The sequence below is a fragment of the Oryctolagus cuniculus genome, chromosome 2, assembly GCF_964237555.1.
Source record: "Oryctolagus cuniculus chromosome 2, mOryCun1.1, whole genome shotgun sequence".
Classification (NCBI taxonomy): domain Eukaryota; kingdom Metazoa; phylum Chordata; class Mammalia; order Lagomorpha; family Leporidae; genus Oryctolagus; species Oryctolagus cuniculus.
This window is the reverse complement of record NC_091433.1, coordinates 173,258,368-173,279,380: the sequence shown is the minus strand read 5'-3', so window position 1 is coordinate 173,279,380 and position 21,013 is coordinate 173,258,368. Positions and strand designations below refer to the sequence as shown.

General features: G+C 43.7%; 1 protein-coding gene across 1 annotated transcript in view; it reads right to left on the bottom strand.

Annotated features, from left to right (window-relative positions):
* Positions 1-21,013, bottom strand: part of ALK (ALK receptor tyrosine kinase) — a 775,334-nt gene that overhangs the window by 534,458 nt on the left and 219,863 nt on the right. The window contains exon 3 of the mRNA XM_051843042.2: positions 9,917-10,081. Within this exon, the coding sequence (XP_051699002.1) occupies positions 9,917-10,081 (165 nt within the window). The remainder of the gene's footprint in view (positions 1-9,916; positions 10,082-21,013) is intronic.

Genomic DNA, 21,013 nt, shown 5'->3' with positions numbered 1-21,013 from the left:
TGATCTTATAAGTTCTTTCTCAGCCATGGCATTGTTGTGTATACAAATGCTACTGATCTGTATGTTAGTTTTATATCCTGAAATTTTGCCAAAATTTCTTTTGAGATCCAACAATCTTTTACTGGAATCTTTTGGTTTCCCTGTATTATAGGATCATGTTATCTGCAAAAAGGGATAATTTGACACCTCCTTTTCCATTTGAATCCTTTTGATTTCTTTTTCTTGTTTAATCATTCTGGCTAATACTTCCAAAGCTATCCTGAATAGAAGTGGTAAGAGTGGGCATCCTTGTCCAGTTTTGGATCTTACTGGCAAGCTTCCAGTTTTTCTCCATTCAATATGATGATTGCTGTGGGTCTGTCATATTGCATTGATTGTGTTAAGGTATGTGCCTTCTATACTCAATTTGCTAAAATCACTCCCTACAGAAAGTACAGTCTTCAACAAATGGTGCTGGAAAACTGGATCTCTGCATGTATAAGTATGAAACAAGACCCCTGTCTTATACCCTATACAAAAATCAACTCACAATGAATCAAAGATCTAAACCTAAAACCTAAAGCCATCAAGACTAGAGGAAAACATAAGGGAAACACTTCAAGACATTCACATAGACAAGAACATCTTGGACAAGATACCAGAAACACAAGCAATAAAAACAAAAATAGACAAATAGGATTACATCAAGCCAAGAAGCTTCTGCACAGCAAAGGAAACACCCAACAATATAAAAAGGCAACCAATGGAATGGGAGAAAGAATTTGCAAACTATATATCTGATAAAGGATTAGTATCCAGAATATAAAAGGAGCTCAAGAAAATCAAGAATACCAAAACAAACAATCCAGTCAATAAAAGGGTCAAGGATATGAACAGGCATTTTTCAAAGGATGAAATACAAATGGCTAACTGACATATGAAAAGATACTCAGGATTATTAGCCATCAGGGAAATGCAAATAAAAACCACTACAGATTTCACTGCACCCCAATTAGAATGACTATCATCCAAAAATCCAAAATAACAAATTCTAGTGAAGATTAGGTACCTTAATACACTTTTGTTGGGAATGTAAACTTGTACAACCATTATGGAAAACAGTATGGAGGTTCCTCAAAAATCTGAAAAGAGATCTACCATATGCCCTAGCCATCCCACTCCTGGGATTTTAACCAAACAAAATGAAATCAGCATATGAACGTGTTATCTGTACACCACTTGTAGCAGCTCAATTCAAGATAGCTAAGATATGGAATCAACACAGATATCCATCAGCTGATAACCAGATTATATACATAATGGAATACCACTCAGACATAAAAAGAATAAAATCCTGTCTTTTCTCAACAAAATGTATGTAACTGAAGACTTATTATGCTTAGTGAAATAATCTAGTCCCAAAAAGACAAATATCATGTTTTCCCTGATTTGTGATAACTAATATATAGAGTATAAACAAAAGTAACGTATATAATTGGAATTGACATTTTGAGCCTTGATTATTGTTTATAGAGTTTGTCTATGCTTCTGAGAAACAGTGTTTATGTTTATTCTACTTTCTACTTATTGAATCATTTATTTAGTGGAGGATTAAACTTGCAATTATAAATTAAATTGGAATTATGTCAGTGCAAAAATTAAAAGGAAAATAATAAAAGGAGGAGGAGGAAAGAAGCTAGGGAGGGAGGGAGGGAGAGTAGGGTGAGAAGTACCATTATGTTCTTAAAACTGTATATAAGAGGGGGCCAACGCTGTGGCGCAGTGGGTTAATGCCCTGGCCTGAAGCACTGGCATCCCATATGGGCACGGTTCGAGACCTGGCTGCTCCACTTCCCATCCAGCTCTCTGTTGTGGTCTGGGAAAGCAGTAGAAGATGGCCCAAGTCCTTGGGCCCCTGCACCCATGGGAGACCTGGAAGAAGCTCCTGGCTCCTGGCTTCAGATCAGCATAGCTCTGACCGTTGTAGCCAAATGGGGAGTGAATCATCAGATGGAAACCCTGTCTCTTTCTCTGCCTCTCCTCTCTCTGTGTAACTCTGAATTTCAAATAAAAGTAAATAAATCTTTAAAAAACTATGTATAAGAAATATATTAAATAAGTTTCTTTATATAAAATAAATAAATAAACTTCATCAGACACCTCTGCTCTGAGGCAAGCACACTGGCTCATTAAGGCAAGTCCCTCCCTGAAACTCAAGTGTCAGAACAGCATACCAATGAGTCACCAATCACAGCTTACTGACACAACTGCACAATGGCCAGGGCTTCAGGCCCAGGGACTTCATTGTTTGAGAGGTGAGGGACACAATTCTTCAAACAAAACTAGAGGGCCAGTCGAAAAGGGGCAGGATGAAAAGGTACACATCCACCCAGTGCCCCTAGTATGATGAGGAGTCATACATAAATGAAAGGCATGGCCTCCCAGGGTCCTTCTGATAAGTCTGCAGGGGCAACAGGTGAACTGAGGTAGGACCAGTAGATGCCATTCACACCAAGATGCTCTACTGGTTCTTGAGTATACTCCTAGGCCTACTGCACATTTGGTTTCCACAATTACCATTTCCCACCATTCAAGGATAAGTCAAGCAGAAACCAGGAGTGGGGATGCTCTGGATTGTGAGCCAGTGCCAACTGCTGATGTGTTGCACCCTATACACAAGCAAGGGGGAAGACGACCCAGCTGTCTGTCAGCTTGGCTACCTCACCCCACCAGTATCACTGGCTTTCCTGGCTACAAAATAATTAACATTTTTCCCTCAAAAGCCTAAGGTAGTTCAGTAGCATAGTCTCAAATAAGAATTTTTAATAACCTTATATTAAAAAGAACAACATATTTTATCTTATAAAAGGAATGCATGCTTATGGACTTAAAATTGGAATATACCAAAAGCATGTAGAAGAAAATGAGAATCCATCAGTAACTCAGTCATCTAGAAACTCCTTTTCCACTACGTTGGTGTGTTTCTTACACTTTTCTCTTCATGTACATGGGTAGTCTTTCTTTTACAGACAGTTTATATTACATTGTTCAGCTTTTAAATAAAAACTAATAACAGGCCTTGAATATTTCCCTACTATTAATTTTTTACACATTGTAAGCATAGTGGCAGGAAAATATTTTAGGTATGCTATATATTATTTCACTAATTGCTTAATGAAGGACATGTAAATTATTTTTAATTTTTTGTTATCATAAGAAATACCATCAAAATAGTTATTTCAGATGAGCCAGTAGGAAACAATCAGCTACAATTCTGTGTTCAGTTGAAATTGAACTGTGATTCTCTACAGAGAAAGATTGTTTCAACTTTTGAGGGTTATTATTGTTAGAAGCACTCAGCCTAGAAGTTATCTCTTTCCTCCCCAAACCATATAGATTCCGAGAAAGCAGACTAAAGGTGTTGGAAATGTAAGAAAAATCAGAGACCAGACCTGTCTGTGAGGTCCTCTAGTTAAAGGCATACCTTGTCAGAACAGCTTGGGTTGGAAGGTGAGTGGGCAGGCAGAAACTGGACCAAAGGGCTCCTGAAAAGAACTGGAGAAGGGACAGAGGCAGCAAGAACTCTTGGGCCAGGGTGAGATGTTTTAGCAAGTCAGAAAATCTGATTCCATTTATAGAAAACTGATGTCTTCCTGTGTTGGTGTCCAAAGAATGGCCACAATTATATGCTTTTTCATCTAAAAAAGTATGAAAGAAACTAACCTTTGCAATTAGATTAATTAATACTAGACAATTAGACTCACATACATGCATACACATAATTCATGAACCTATACCTAGTAGGATTACATGTTCAAAGTTATTTCACTGATGGGGAATAAAATAAAATAAAATGTAGACACCACTGCCCTGAAGCAGAAACATGACAGTAGACAGAACAGACAGGAAAGGGGCTTGAGGCATCTGGAGTCTGTGAACAGCTAGCATGGACAAAAGTAGTCTGGATCATCCATTCTGGAACAAGGGACAAGGAAGGAGCACCATTCTGTGTGTGCATATGTGTGTTCTCTTCTATATCAGTTTGCTTATCTCTCCTGATGCTCTCCCAGGTTCAACACCTTAAATGAGAGGTCTTTGTTAAAAGTTGCACATACAAAATGAAGGGTGCAATTACTGAATCTGATTAGCCAAGTGACCTTAAGGGTGACTACTGAAACTTGTAGGCTATAAATATCAGATATGAAACTACATTAGCGTACTTCACCCCATGGGACAAGGGCAAGGGCAGTGCTCCCAGGATAAAGCTCAATGACTCACCAGTCCTGAAGTTCTTCCTGTCTCCCTCTTATGGACGGCTTGTCCTCACCTATGACACCTGTACCTCTTCCTCACCCATGTAACTTGCTATTCATAACAAACAAACTCACTCACATGCAGGTATCGATGGCTGAAGAGGCTAATTGATGAGGTCCTAATCAATTAACAAATGAAACTTGAAGCAGAAGTCGGTGGCTAACGGTGAGTTTCAGTGGGTAGAAGAGGAAATACCAGGCAGACTTTCATCACTCCAATTTTTTAGCATTTTCCTCGGGAGTGAATAGTCAGAGACTGAGACTCAGACCCAATCCAGCTACAGAGCTGCAGCCTGCAATGACTACAGGTACAAAGATGGCTGTATCCTGAGAACCTCCCTACCAATGCTACACTTAAAGCTCAAAACATAGCACAGATCCCTGCTTCCTTTAGGGATACAGTCTACTTCAGAGTGCTCTGGGGACTCAGAAGTTAGAATATTGCTGGGTGGACATTTGACCTAATGGTCAAGATGCCTGCATCCTTATTGAAGTGGCTGGGTTTGAGCTCCAGCCCTGGCTCATGACTCCAGCTTCCTGCTGATCCAGACCCTGGGAGGCAGCAGGTGATAACTCAAGTAGTTGGGTCCCTGCCACCCATGTGGAAGACCTGGCATGAGTTCCTGGGCCCTGGCTTTGGCCTGGGCTGTTGCAGGCATTTGAGGAGTGAGCCAATGGATGGATGCCCTACCTGATGGGTTCTTTCTCTCTCAATAATGATGATGATGATGACAAACAGATTTGAAGCAGAGACACAAAGAAAATGTTGTATGATCTTAGAGGAAGACACTTGAGAGATACATCTGAAAACAAGAAATGCAAGGATTATGGGCAACTCCCAGAAGAAGGAGAAACATGGCATGTATTTTACTTCAAAGCTTCCAGAAGATGTCAACAATACTGACACATTGATTTCATACTAGTTACTTCCAGAACTTGGAGAGAATAAATTTCTACTGTTTTAAGCCATCCGGGTGGTATAAATTTGTTACAGCAGCCACAAGAAACACACAAGTGTTCAAAAGGAGTGGACTGAGAGGTTACATAACCCCATTCTGTTGCTGCAATAATCTAGACAAGTTTGGAAGCATCTTTATTCATTCTTGGACTCCAGGGCAGTGTTTCTCAATATTTTAAAAACCAAGTCATCTTGATGAACAGAAACTCTCTGGAACAGTGTTCATCCAAGCCTTCCAATAAAATAAAGTGAAGGCTTGTCCTAGAAGAGGGTTAAGTTGTACAGGAAAACTGTAAAGCTGCTCAATCTTCCAGTGTATACTTAAGTGTCAGGGTAGGGGAGGGGTCTTTTGGGAATAACTGACAATTTGTTTTCCATTTTTAAGCTTGAGTTCATGCTAGAGGTCAAATTCCTGTCTTGCTGGAGAAGAAAAATGTGTTCTTTTGACTACATTCCAAAGGATCGGAAGTAGCAGACAGCAAACATGCCCCTGGCACTTCTTAAAAAGTCACAGAATGCCTCAACCTGAGGATTTCTCAAGATTTTATTAATTTATAATGTTGTGTTACATCAAAATGATCACTTTTTATTATCTTGCTGCTCTGAATTGTCTCTCTTATTATTCTCAGCTACAGGGACCATAAATTAAAATCATTCAGAATTTATATGCCTATAGTTCATTACTTGTGATTGGTATTATCTTTCTGACTTTTTTCTGGCCCTTCTATATCCCCTGACAAGAAATATTGCAATAGAGTCTAAATACCATCCAACCAATTAATGTTGAGTTTGCGGGGGAGGGGGGGTGGGAAACAGTGCCTATATTGTCTTAAAAGGCACCTTAGCACTGGTTCATAGCTGCACCACCAGCATCCTTTTTGCCAAAGTGACAGAGAAACTGAGCCTGTAATGATCTGGAAGAGGGACTGGAGTGTACACTCTTGCTTTGCTACTGTGCAGTGTGGGCATGCCATTTTCCCTTGCCACATCTTTATCTTCTTCCCTAAAGATCAAGGGACAGTATTACATCAGCCTGCTACTTGAGGAAAAACCCTACTTCAGGGAACAAAGTGATGCAATAAATGACTCAAAAAGTGATGAGAAGTCATTACCAGAAATTATTTTTCTTAAGATTTATTTATTTTGAAAGTTACAGTTATAGAGAGGGAAAGACGGAGATACACACACACACACACACACACACGCACACACATCTGCTGGTTCACTCGCCAGATGGTCTAGATGGTCACCACAGCACTGGGCCAAATGAAACTAGGAGCCAGGAGCTTCATCCAGGTCTGCCACATAGGTGGCAAAGGCACAAACACTTGGACCTTCTTCTGCTGCTTTTCTCAGGCCATTAGCAAGGAAGGAGCTGGATCAGAAATGGAGCAGCCAGGACATGAACTGGCACCCACAGGGGATGCCTGTATCACAGGCAGTGGCTTTATCTGCTGTACTACAATGTCCACCCCTACTCAAAGTTCTGAACAGCTCTCAGGGTCGCCGCAGCAGAAGTCCCAATCATGGCGGAAAGGCTGGTCCCCTTATTTCTGTTACTGATCTGAGTTCTGTGAGTACAGATCTCTTGATCAGATGCAAGAGAAAAAAGCACAGTTTCCGATGGTGGGGGACTCCCAAAAGTTATGATTGGATGTACTGTCTCACAAAGATCTTGATAAAGCAGCTGGTATATCCACAGGGGTTTTTGCTGTTTGATCAAACCACTGCCCTTAGTGATGCTAAGAGCAACAACTTCAGAGATATGTAAGTTGACAATATTTACCTAAAAATGGATATTCCAATCCAGACTGACTCATCTAATGGGAAAAGGTTTGCATTCAGGGCATATATGGAGCCTTGGGACCCAGCTTCATAAAAATGCAAAGAGATCAATACATTTCCACATTCAAGGACATTTGAGAAATGAGCATTTTTTCCTTTTTCTTCCCTTAGTATTTCTTTTCTCACAGTACCCAGTGCAACACAATGCCAGATTTCACAAAATGGCAGATAGGAAAAGATAAATATGTTAAAGAGTGGTGATCCAAAATGCATTGTTATTATTTTAAATTTTTTTAAAAGCGCCAACTTTCAAAGTTATAGTGTCTAATTCCTCAAAGTCTATGGAATTCAGAAAGAAGGCAACTGTCACTTGTCCCTCTCTCGATCTCACTGAACTGGGATCACAACTGAATCCCTAGAGTACAATTTTTTTTTTAATTTGTAAGGTTCAAAAACACATACATATTTCTATAGGTTGGGTACTAGAATTCAGAGATATCCCTAGGGGTATGGTAAATGGAAACAAATCTGAAAGAGTCCATGTCAACAGTGTAGCAAGGCTAAATGTGACTCAGAATAATCTAAAAAACTTACAAAAATGAAATAAAACAACTCCTAAGGACCTTGAAGCTGCAATGAGTTACTGAATTTCATTTGCCAGACGGACCCAAATGACCAAGTGTGACAATACCAGGTATTGGTGAGGTTACAGAGTCACAGTGAGGAACACTAATACATCACTAGCAGGAGAGCATAAACTGGTACAACTACTTCGGAAGATGGATTGGCATTACTTAATGAAATGGAAGATGTTCTGACGCTATCACCCCACAGTTCCACCCTTAGCCATATGTTCTAAGAAACTCTTGGCCATGTGCAGCAAGAGACATGAGGGAAAAAAATGCTTACAGAAGTGTTATTGATAAAAGTAAAAACCTGGAAACAACCCAAATGTCTAATAACAGAAGAGATAAATTGTAGTACCTTCATGCAATGGATTCAATACAGAACTAGAACAAATAAATCAAGGTTACATGTACCCAATATGGACAAATCACAGAACAATAGTATGAGTTCATTTGTATAAGGGATTGCAAACATGAAAACCTAATCAATATGTGGTCTGGGGCTATTCTATTTAAGTGAAGAAGCCATAAAGAAAAGCAGATTAATTATTAACACATAATATAGAACAGTGGTTTCCTCTGAGGAGAGAGAAATGCATGACCCAAGTAGGAAACAGAAGTGGCTGCAAAGGGACTAATGTCACTGGAATTGTTAAACTCTGTGGTGAGAACATAAGTGTTGGTTTCACTGTAATCTTCATTCATGTATGTATGTTATGTCTACATTTTTGACCATGTTAGATCTCAACAAAAATTTTAAATAAGCAAATTCCTAGGCTCCACCCTAGGTCTATTTCATCGAAATCTCAGGTTATGGGGGCCTAGATATCATTTTTTGTAACTTTGGAAGCATTACTGGGCTATGAGCCACCCACCTACACACACACACACACACACACACACAACACATCAATACTAAGGCAAAAGCAATTCAAAATATAAATCAAGTTCAAGCAATCTCCTGAGAGTCATAAAAACAGAAAAGGTCAGCCCAGGAATGTAGAAAGGGAAAGTGTCTCGCAGTTCTATTGCTGTGACAGAGTTCAAGGTTTATGTATAATACAAGCCTGAAAGCATTAGTTATTTTTGCACCATTTCCAACCTCCCCCATCAGCTAAACCTGAGTCCTGTCTCTGTTAGACTCCCTGGTTGGATAAGCCTGAGATGAAACCTTCGAGAACTTGGCCACAAAGCAGGCTCTGGTAATAGATCTGCTCCAGAGATAGAAACACTGATGTGGTAGACGATGTCCTTGTCTAGGACTTGTCACTACAGGCATCTAGACTTGCCCCCACCAGTACAAGCTGTTTGATCTTGGGTCACTCGTTCCCACTCTGAGTCCTAGCTTGTTCATCTACCCTGTCTCCCTTGCAAAATTCAAACCTAGTGAGACAGGGTAGGTGACAAGATCACTCTGAGTGCCCTGTCCACACAGCACCATTTCAATTATTACTTCTTCACAAAACCTATAAACAGGCTGCCAATCCTGGGTCAGTGGAGTTTTCTGGACATGAGGAATTGGTAGTCCTAAGGCTGGCTTGGGGAGACCTGAAGGCTAGTATTTCCACATCTCTGTTTAGAAATTGCAGATATTTAACAAATACCCATGATTTGTTCAGAGCCTCCCTTTTCCAGGCCCTGATAATTCAGAAGGGGATATTCATAAACAGCTCAGGACTGTGAGAAACAGCATGCAAAGCAAACATGCAGACTAAATATTCATGAATAGCTCTGAAACAAACAGGCCAACTCTTACAACACCTTAGAAATTCAGAAAGCCAGATTCAGCAAATAAAAATATAAGACATCCAATTACATTAGAATCTGTGAGTATAAGTATGTTCCAACTAATGCATGAGACATACATATACTAGAAGACATCGTTTGTTGTTTATCTAAAATTCAAATTTAACTTAGTGTCTCATATTCAACGTGGCAACCCCAGTCTGCATCGACAACCAGGTCAGCACTTTCTCCTACATCTAACTCTGAGAATTCTTCATGGAAGAGAGTCATGAAATCCTATTTCTGCAACTTGTAAAAGAGTAAACTGTTAGATTGACCTTCAACTTGGACTTGCATCTTCTCCTTCTTTGCATGGCCCCAAAAGCCACAGAGAGGATGGACACTGAAATTAGGCTTCAAGCAAACAAGACAGTGCAAGGATGGAAATGTCTCATCATTTCATACAGAAATAGGCATTCCAGCCCAGCCGTGGCCCATCCAGGACACTGTCCGATGGCCTCTACCCTTACCTCTGGGCCTCTCCTTAGAGCGCTCTGCCTCGGGTCCATCCAGAAAGTCCATCTGGGAGGCCTCCTCAGAGGGGACACGGCGCCACGACCAGCTCTGGTTCCTCAGGTCGTGCAGTGGAGGCGAATACTCCAGCTCACAGGGGAAGTCGAAGCTGCACTCCAGACCTGCAATGACAGCCGAGGGTCAGTGGAACAAACTGTCTCCCAACGCACTGGGAGTCTGGCCTTCAATGCCTTCACAGCCTTCACCCTGTTGTCAATTCCACAGAAGGCTGGGCTCTGGAGCAGTGAAGAGGGAGGAAAACGGGTCATTTCTGTCACTGGCGTTATGGGAGGTGTCTTTATAGAAGGGGGTGTAAAGAGCTAACACGTTGCATGGTGAACAGTTTGGCAGCCTGTGAAGCTACCCAGTGATAGGGAGAGGGTCTGAGCTCAGGTGGCTTGGGCCTGTCTGTGCAATCAGATGGATCTGAATCTAAGTCTGGCTCCGACAAGTAACAGGTGACAACAGGTAAGAAAACGAACCTCGCTAGCCCCACATTTCCTCCTCTGTGCACTGGGGATGGTAACATCTCCCTCTCCAGTTTGGTGTAGGAACTAGTAGCAAAATGTATTATCTTACATAGCTGGTGCTCAGGAGAAACCCTAGTGAGGTCCTGCCCTGAGCAAAGAAAGGCCAAAGGGAACTCAAGCTTTGCTCATAGCCCTGCTTTGTCAGCCCTACAATTTCACCTTCTGCCTTCCCTCCAGAAAAGTGGGCCAACACCATGGTTATTAATGAGGCTTTATTCTCTCTTGGGGAAGGACTGGGCACAGTCACTAGGTAGGGAGAGGGAGAGAGGAGGAAACAGGAACAGCCCATGCCCTAGGACACTGATGAGCTTTTTGTGGGCTTCCATGGGGAAAGTCACTCCCGTGTTCTTTTTTTTTTTTTTTGACAGGCAGAGTGGACAGTGAGAGAGAGAGAGACCAGAGAGAAAGGTCTTCCTTTACTGTTGGTTCACCCTCCAATGCCCGTTGCGGCTGGTGCACTGCGCTGATCTGAAGCCAGGAGCCAGGTGCTTTTCCTGGTCTCTCATACAGGTGCAGGGCTGAAGCACTTGGGCCATCCTCCACTGCACTCCCAGGCCACAGCAGAGAGCTGGCCTGGAAGAGGGGCAATCGTCCCATGGTTGTCCCATGTACAGGGTACACAGGCCACTCTGTCTCCTTTCCCTTGCTTTCTCATTGTCCCTTGCCCCAGGTGGATGAATCACCTTGTGTGCATCAGGCTCTCAAAGTGCACTGAGGTATTAACAAAGTTGTGCTGAAATGTCAGCCATCCAGCCACCTCTTACTTATTCCTCTCCCCTAAGCTGTGGGGCTGTGAAAAAGAGAACCCGGCGTGAAGGACAGGGAGTACGGGGAAGTCAGCCGGGGTTCAGGCTTGGCTATGTACACCTAGGGTTCAGTCTCTGACAATCCCAGAAACAGCTGCTGAGAAAAACCAGGCTCCAGCTCCAGCTCTGCCACTGATCTGCTGATGACCTTGAGTAAGTCAGTTAACCACTTTGGTTAAATATAAAATCTAGAACATATGTTTTCTAAAGTTCCTTGTTGGTTTAACTGGCTCAAGATTCCGAAGTTCTTTCTCTCAGAAGGGTCAGAGTGAAATTGATAAATTAATCTGTGTGCCGGTGTTAATGGGTACTCACTCCCAATTAGCATTTGTGCTTTTCAGCAGCTGCTTCTGGGGCCACTACCACCGTGACCTCCAAGACAACTCTGGTGCTGGGAATTTCAGAATGCAACAGAGAATCGGCCTGATACCGGCACAGGCAGCCAGTCACCGGATGGTCCTTCAATCACGTCCATAGGCAGCTGGCCCTGCCCTGGAGTGGGAGTAAAATAATTCCCATTGAAGCTAGCCAAACTAAGTTGAAAGAAGAAGGGAAAAAAATCCTTCAATTACACTTCTATTAAGTATCTTTCTGCTCTCAGCTGGTAGAGATTTATGTTCCCCAGTTGCTCTCCAGGAACTGCCCTCCTTCTGGCCCTAAGGTTAATACCACTCTCCCCTCTGTGATTCAGACAATTCACCTTTATAATGGCAAGCTGAATTGGGTAGATCTCTCCTTGTTTGAGTTGACATGCTACTTGCTGCCTACATATTTTACCAGCCCTGAAGACTTTCTACCTGCCTATGGGGGCTGGGTTTGTGTCCAAGAACTGTGAGCTGCCTCTTTCTGTACGACTTGCTTGCCAGACACCTGGTTTTGATAGAACACAAGAAGAAAACTAATTAAGCATGACTCCTCTGGGGAAAGCCAAAGAGATTCATCCACATCAGTGAATGAACACACCAGAAAATGGAAGAACCAACAGACCACACCCCCATCCCACACTGACAACCTCTGATGACTTTACTGAAGCTTCAACTCTTCCAATTAAAGATGTCCTATTTCTATTTGAGACATAATGTGTGGTATGCCACCTCGCTTACTGCCTGGCAAATGCGTTCTGTGTGCATATTAAACAGACAACAGAATATACAGTTCCAGAACCGAACATCATCAGTTCTGCGAACTCTGAATTCTGGAGAGGATGAGGATTGTCTGTGTTCAGAGCAGATCCTGCCTCATGAAACAGGCCATGCAAATACCCTGATATCAAATAAGTGTGTTTTGAAATTCTTGCTCTGAGGCAGCTTCCTTGTAGCTGTCAAAGTTCTACTCTCTGACTTTAAACAGAATGGAGTGAACACAACTGCTCATTTTGGGTGAACTGAATTCGACTTATCTATATTCTGATTTAATTTTTTTAAAAACTTGAGATGCAGGATTTTATTCTCTCAAGCTATCCTTGGTGTATTATGGGCTGTCAGTACTACAGAGTAGTCATCTTATCTAATGTCACCAGGTTAAGTATCATTTTCCTTAGGCCTTTTCTGAGGTTCTGGACAACAGGTGCTTCTTTAAGGTCTCCTGTTAACCCTCCTTTGACTCCGGGCCTGTGAAGTAGGGATTGTAGGGTTTGTGTCACAGATTGGACTCAGAAGGATCAGGACTTCCATGAAGTATTCAGTAGTAACATATCCATCAAGAGAGGCAGGTCCACACTCAAGGCAAAGCGTGAGAAATAACTTCACCGGGCCCCTCCCAGCTCTGCCAAGGCCTGAGCTAGGTATACACCTTATATCAGCACATTTAATAAACATACAAACAATGATATGTTGATGGTGTGTTCTTTCTAAATACGAGGAAACTGAGGCCTAGAATGTTTACTGCCTCAGAATCTCAGTCTAAGACCAATAATTAAACTAAATAACATATAACAAACCTACAAAAAGTCTTATGTTGGTTATTCTCAGACCCAAAGTTTGCAAAATTCTGATAGTTGCAAAGCCTTCTCCACTACCAATAGGAGATGGATCTGTATTTTCTCAGGGACAAACTCATTTTGCAAAGTGACTATGACCTTCAGAGGTCATAGTCCAGGGGTCTCAGTCTTACTATATGTACTCATTTTGGCTCAGGGAATCAGATCATTGAAAAACAATAATTAGAAAAAGACTTTCCAGAACCAGCTGATCACATAGCAAAAAATCACTGCTCCTCCCTTTGTTGTCATGTTCATCAAGAAGAGGGTAATGGGATCTTCTGGAAACGTTTTGCTTACTGAGAGCAGCAGCAAGGGCATAAAGAAAAAGTTCTTCAGTGGAGTGATGAGGATGGGTCCAAGTCCTGCACATGGCAGCTGGGGGACCCCACAGGTCCATGCCGTTTCCCATGCCTGGTTTTCTGCATTTGACAACTGAAATAAGTGGAACAAACCTCCTCTTTAGGGCCCTCATCTCTGAACATCAGTGACTCTAAGAAGCTCATCCTGGGCTGACATATCCAAAGCTCACTTTCACTGAGTCTGCCTCCCCAGAGGATCTGCTGCCCCGAACTCGGGGAGTGTTGCCATCACAGGAGGAAGACTCCCCTTGAAGGAGGCTGGACATGCAACACATGCAAGAGGGACTCAGTTTATCTTAAGCCTCTTGAGGAATGAAGAAGAAAAACTCAGGTAAATTTTACAGATAACCATTTCAGGGTGTGCGTGTGTGTGCACAGAAAATGGCCTTTGAGCCACCTTATTCCTGATCCCATAAACCCAAAGACCTCCCTCTTGTTTCCCAAGTTAGCTCAAGCCAGTTTCAAGTTGCTGGTAGCCAGCAGTCACCTTTAGTTTTCAAGACCCTCTACCTCAGATTAGCCAGTTTCCAGGTAACAACCACAGGGTGGCAGAGGCCTTAAAGAATGGCCCCTCTGTGGTGGGTCCACATGAGCCTTGTCCCTCAGCTTGGCCTAACATGAGACCTGGAAGCAAATACTGCAGTCACAAAAGGAAGAGTCCTAAGGACTTCATTTTGTCTCTGTTACAAGTGTTTCAGAATTCAAGCTGAGGGTTGACTTACGTTCTTGTCTCCAGTAGCACAGGGGCTTTGGTTTATAGAAGACCCCTGACTCCATGGGGAGGACCTCTATGAAGATTTGTGGGAAGTGTATTCCTAATTGATAACATTTCCTGACGTCTTATATCTTATAATTCCTATGAGTTAGGCACGATTCTTATTTTAAGACTTATTTATTTATTTATTTGAAAGGCAGAGTTACAGAGATACAAAGGCAGAGAGAGAGAGAGAGGTCTTCCATCCACTGGTTCACTCCCCAGATCCCCACAATGGCTAGAGCTATGCCAATCTGAAGCCAGGAGCCAGGAGCTTCTTCCGGGTCTCCCTGCCATGCATGTACAGGGGTGCAAGGACTTGGACCATCTTCTACTGCCTTCCAATGCCATAGCAGAGAGCTGGACTGGAAGTGGAAAAGCCGAGACTTGAACCAGTGCCTATATGTGATGCCAGCACTACGGGCCACAGCTTTACCTGCTACACCACAACACTGGCTCCTCTTAACTGCTTTTCACAGATGAAGACATTAGGGCCAGAGAAGTGAAGCCACATCTGAAGTTACTCAAGAGATGACTGGGTGGGCTTTCACTGACATGTTCCTTCTTGTGACACCTGAGGTCTGGGTTTCAGTATCTTACAAACAAGGAGCTGTGGATTTTAAAAGCAGCAGAAATGGCTTTGCTTGTTCAGGGTCACAGTTATCAATGAGAGTCTTACAATGAGATAGGAAAGGACCTGGACTTGTAAAGGGACAGGCAGGGCTAAGCTCTCTAGCAGGGCAGGACCTGGAGTATCTTAGTGATCTTTGAAGGCCCTGATATCACCTTATGTCAGACCTGGGATTCCCAGGTGAGGACTGAGTCAGAGAATACATTACCAGGATCCAAGAGTTAATTGTGGGGGAATATGGCTCAGGAAGCCATGCACAGTTAAGCCTGGGACTTAAAGTTCCCATCTAGGTTCTCTGACATGTTTTAGGATATCTGTTATGCTTTTTGGGCTGGGCTGGGGGCCCCAGGGAGAGAATTGAGGGTGGGCTGGGCAAGGTATCTATGGCCATCAGGATGTGTCTGTTGTTCATAATGGGTCCATAAGGGAGTTCATTCCATTGGATTCACAGCCATGGGATCTGCATCTGAAAACAGAATTATCAGGGTCGTCACTAGTTTAAGCTCTGGCAGTGTGATTGTGATTTTTGTCTAGGGGTTATTTCCTGCCAAAAAATGGCTTTTCTATCTTTAGTTATCATGACCTAATGTTCAACTGTCAGGATTCAGACAGCTTGGCATTAGGCCCACCCGACCTTACTTGTTGAAAGGTGGTCTCTATGGTCCTAACTAGCCCCATAATCTTTCCCTGCATGTTCATGTCCATGTATCTTATGAAGTGACCTTACACCATCATGATGGCTTCATAGGGATAGAGCACAACTGATGTGGCTCCAATTGTGGCACCTCTCAGCTACACAGTGTGAGGCACTCTCTCATTCTCAGTGATAAGACCAACTTCCTAGAACTGCTGAAGGGGCTCAAAGTGACAATGCATTTGCTGGCAATGAAGAAATTCCCAACTGACACTGACTGAATCAGAACTGGCACAGCCACGACCTTTTTCAACACAGTTTCCTGTTTATCATGAGAAATTGTATTTACAGTCAGTATGAAGGAGGCGAGGGCAGATGACCAACTCCTTAGCATTTGAGCCAGAGGCTGTTAGAACTTGAACTGACATTCAAGGTCAATCATTTCTCTCACTGGACAGGTGAAAAACTTAAGACCCAGGCAAAGGGAAAAGATAGAACCAGATCCGGTCACTGGACACAGTCCTCACACACAGCATGGAGAGCATTTCTCCTCATTGTGAGGGTTTTCCAAATCTCTTTCTACCTCCCCAGAGAGCACCAGGCCTGTGCCAGACTGAATGTCAAGTCACCAAATCATCAGCTTTCACTTCCTTGGGCTCCACTTAGTGGCACAGCCAGCTGAGCCTGGTCTGCTTCATGGCAGATACAAGCACCAGTGTATTCCAGATAAGCCTGATTTGTGTATTCAGAAAAGAACCACATGAAGCATCATGCATATGTGGCAATTCTCTCACAGCTGGCTTCTAGAAGTGCCCATATTTGAAGCTCTTTTCATTAAATAGGGCCCCAGAAAGCAGCATTCTCAAAACCCGTAAGGCCATAAGGACTGAACTGTACCAAAGCTGACAAAACACCCTCAGCAGCCACCAATCTTGATACCCGAGCCAGAGTCTCCTTTTCTCAAGGTTTTTGCAAGGACTTCCCAAACGCAGACCTTCAGAATCATGAGGGATGCTGAAGCCTACTGGGCTGCAGAAATTGAGGCCACAGACATGATGGGGCTTACTAAAGGATGTAGATGGGGGAGGGGCAGTGCAGAACTGAACTGGTACTCAGATCTAGGTCCTAATCCAGTGGTGATGATGACAATGATGATGTGATGATGATTATCATTATCAGAACTATCACCCAAACCTATGGGTAACAAATAACAATGCTAAAACAAATAGGAAAATTCTCAAAACCCCAGACTGTTTTTCCTGGAATAAGCTGGCAAAAACATGCATGGCTAGGTTTCAAATGTCTCCTGACAACCGGATGGCTCCACTAAACTCTGATAACGCTTTTTGGGTTCCCTCATCCAGGATGTCCTCTCCTGCCAACAAACTGTTTTCTGATGGTTGTTGGAAGCTCTCTGCTGGTGAGCAGGTCTGTTCACAGGCCAGGGCCGCAGTGACAGGGTGACAGGAAGCTCTGGACCAGGAGCGAAGGGGAAGGATCACTGGAGAATTCTTGGAAAGCCTCCCAGCACTGGGCTAATTAGCCTTGTGCTTCTGGGCAGTTCATTTAGTCACTTGAGTCTTGGTTTCTTCGTGGATAAATCAGGGAGAATTATGACACTAATGATGATGATGAAGTAAAAATAACAGTAACTGCTGTGACAATCAAATCAGTAATGAATATGGACATGCTTTCTTCACTACAAGTTTCTGTATCAGAGGATGTTCTTCCTGAGTTGGCTCTGAGATGCAGACCCCTCATTATGTCTCCCCATGCCTCGACTTCACCTAGAACCCATGGGTGAACCCTAGTTGACCTTGGAAGACCCAAGAAAATGGCAATTAGAACAAATGTCCTTTTCCTCTTTTCTTGTTTTATTTTTTTTTTTTTTTTTTTTTTTTTTTTTTTTTTTTTTTGGACAGGCAGAGTGGACAGTGAGAGAGAGAGACAGAGAGAAAGGTCTTCCTTTTGCCGTTGGTTCACCCTCCAATGGCCGCCGCGGCCGGCGCGCTGCGGCCGGCGCACCGCGCTGATCCGATGGCAGGAGCCAGGAGCCAGGTGCTTTTCCTGGTCTCCCATGGGGTGCAGGGCCCAAGCACCTGGGCCATCCTCCACTGCACTCCCTGGCCACAGCAGAGAGCTGGCCTGGAAGAGGGGCAACCGGGACAGAATCCGGCGCCCCGACCGGGACTAGAACCCGGTGTGCCGGCGCCGCTAGGCGGAGGATTAGCCTATTGAGCCGCGGCGCCGGCCATCTTTTCTTGTTTTATACCAACACTTCAGGAATGGAGAGAGGGCAACAGATGTCTGGGGAGGCAGTGCAGGGGCATATATTCTGCATGAGTTCAGACTGCACAAGTCAAAAGCTTAGCTCTGACATCTGCCAGCTGTGTATCTCAGGACAAATTATTTAATATTCTTGTGCCTCAATTATTTTTGTCTATAAATTGGAGATTAAAGCAGGGACCTCACCATGGAATGGTGAGGGGGCGTAAATGCAATATTATATGTGTGGAGCACCCCATGTGTTGACTCACACAGTGTTTGGCCTTATTGAATAATGACTATCATCACCGTTATACTTCATGTGGCTGAGGGGAGAGCAAGAGACAGAGGAGACAGAGGGATTCCAGCACTGAAGGTAGACAGCTTTGACTATGGTGACCCTTGTTGTAACCAGAGGGTTAAAAGCAAAAGAGGTGACTGGAAAATGCATACTCCTTCCTCAGGTTTCCCTTTGCAGTGCACTGACCAAGCTTCCAATTGGATACCAAGCTCCCCTTTGGAGGACTAGCTGAGTGCCAGTCCTGGTCCTGTCACATAACTCAAGCAAGTCATTTAATCTCCCTAGGCCTGCTTCCTGATCTGAAAAATGAAGTGGCAGAATAAAATGATTCTCAGTTCTCTTCCACCTCTGCCATGTGAAGACTAATCACCCCCTGCGGGCATGTGGCCAAAAACAAGCTCTTTAATGTGGTCCTGGACAGCTGGTCAGCAACAACCCAAGAGTCCTGACTTCCAGCCCAGGCTGATAATTTAGTGACTATTACTCCCCCTTCCAAGAATATCTCCAAAAGGGGCACTGAGCCCACCTTGGACAGTAATCCACCAGCTGCCATCAACATCTGGACACTACGTATCAAATGTGGCCCCCGTCTGTCCCCACCCACATCCACTATTCATTTGTCATGGGGCCCCAGAACCTGAAATCATTCATTTCCTTCCCACCAGCCTGCTCCCTGGAATGCATCTGGGAACCAGTCACCCAATTCAAGACATCTGTTCAGCTCACTTATAATCAAGCTGCAGCTAAGAAGGGCCAAGTCTCCCTCACTCAATTACATAAACACAGCCTCGGAAGGGGCATGCACACAATGGTGGGAGATAGGCACAGGGAGCTTAATTCTCACTTCTCCTATCTGTGACCATTACAACATTACACATAGAAAAAATAAGACTCTGATCTTAACCTTCAATTAAAAGTAACTAAAATGGCAAACATTCTGGCATTAACAGTCTTCTCACTTTATCCATGGGCAAACTGGGGCTCAGGTGGGTGAAGTGATTGGCCAAGATGGCGTGCCCTTGGGTCTGGAGAAGTGTGAGAGCTGAGATCAGAGTCCAGATTGGATTTCTAGCACAATTCTTCCTTCCAGTTTCTAGGATTCATTCACACAGCTAGCATGTACATTGGGGAAGGGGATCTCTAAGAATAAAACGGTTTGTAGGCACTGCTTGATGTGACCTCTGTCTAAAAGGGATCGTTGCTGAAACTGGAATACTGAGGAAGAGCTCTGAGACTGTGGCACCAAGACAAGAGAAGGAGCTTGATGGTCAGAACATGCAAAATGATCCCCCTTAGTCATTCTTCTGTCTCTGAAGAACAGGTTCCCCTGGGTTTGGGGGGTAATATGAGGTTCTTGGCTGTTGACAATTTGAAATGCAAGCAGTTACCAGTTCGCCCTAGCATGGACCTAGTGCCCTTCAGGGAATCCCAGTCTAGCATAGATGGTGGACTTGCCCATACCTAACTCTCAGAGTAGGAAGATACCAGGAGGCCACGGGGCCAGAACAAGGAAGACTTTCTGCCTGGATGGACCAGAGACTCACAAAGGAGCCAATTTCCAGACTGTGTCTTGAAGAATAAGAGGGTTTTGAGAGAAGGTAAGGATTTAACTAGGAAGTTTGCTGAGAATACAGGAGGGAATAAGATTCTTCCAGGCAGGTGCGAAACTAATGTGGTTTAATTGAATGTAATTGTATGAATTGTGAATCTGGATTGCTTCGGATAGTATCATGATTAGTCGTTAAAAAAAAAAAAAAGTTTTAGGTTCCAGTGGGCAAAATAGGGATTTAACAAGCTTTAAGGAAAAACCTTCTAGCAAATAGGATCATGCTGCCAAAATCATGCATGGGCCCTTCACAGGAAGTGGTCTCATTCCTCTTCAAAAAGTATGAGTGAAGTACCTGTGCTGGGGCGCATTCAGATCTTTCCTCACAGTCCTCACACGAGTGCTGTCAATTAAGAATTAAGATCATTCCCATTTTAAAGATGACAGAACCAAAGAGAGTGGGTAGTGACCGAAGGTAATCAAAGTCACAAGAATTCCACCTCCCAGATGCCCAGTTGAGGACCCCACCCCCATCCCGTGCTTTGCCTTCAGGCAGAGACTAGGAGCCCATTGCTCAAATGTGACAGAGATGATTTAAACAGGCAATGCAGAGACTAAAGATCTGTAGTTCCCATATCTAACCTGGCAGTCCAGTGACCTCCAAAATCTTGTTGCTCAGCTACTCTCCAGGGAGTGAGAGGTAACCAGACTGAGCCTGGCCAGGGTTCATTCACATCAGGCAGATACTGTCCCTCCCACTGCTGCAGTCCTTGGTACATATCTGCAGGGCTGATGGAGACCCAAAGCATTCACTGATGAGACAGGAATACCCTGTGAGCAAACACTTTGTGACCCCGAGTATTGTGAGCACCTTGAGCCATCAAGCTGTGCCTCTGTGGCAGGGAGCTCAGGCAGGGCCTGGTGAGCAGAGGGTCCGAATCGCTGCTCACTACTGGTCCTGGGGAGACCTCCGAGCTCTGAGAACTCAGTCTCCTTGTAAGATGAGGCTATTTGACTTGACACCAGTGAGCCCTGGCAGCTCACAAGGTCTGTGAGTCTCTCCCAGACCAAATTATTCTTGTCCTACACCCACATGGACTGGTTAAGGTTCTGTTAATCCACGGTCTCTTCTGACAGTTTCACACCGGAGGTTGCTCCTGACAAAACAGTGCCTTTTAACAGATTTCCTCCCATTCTTCCAGTCTTGATCAGTCATTTCCCTGCATATGTTTTGGACACATGTCTTT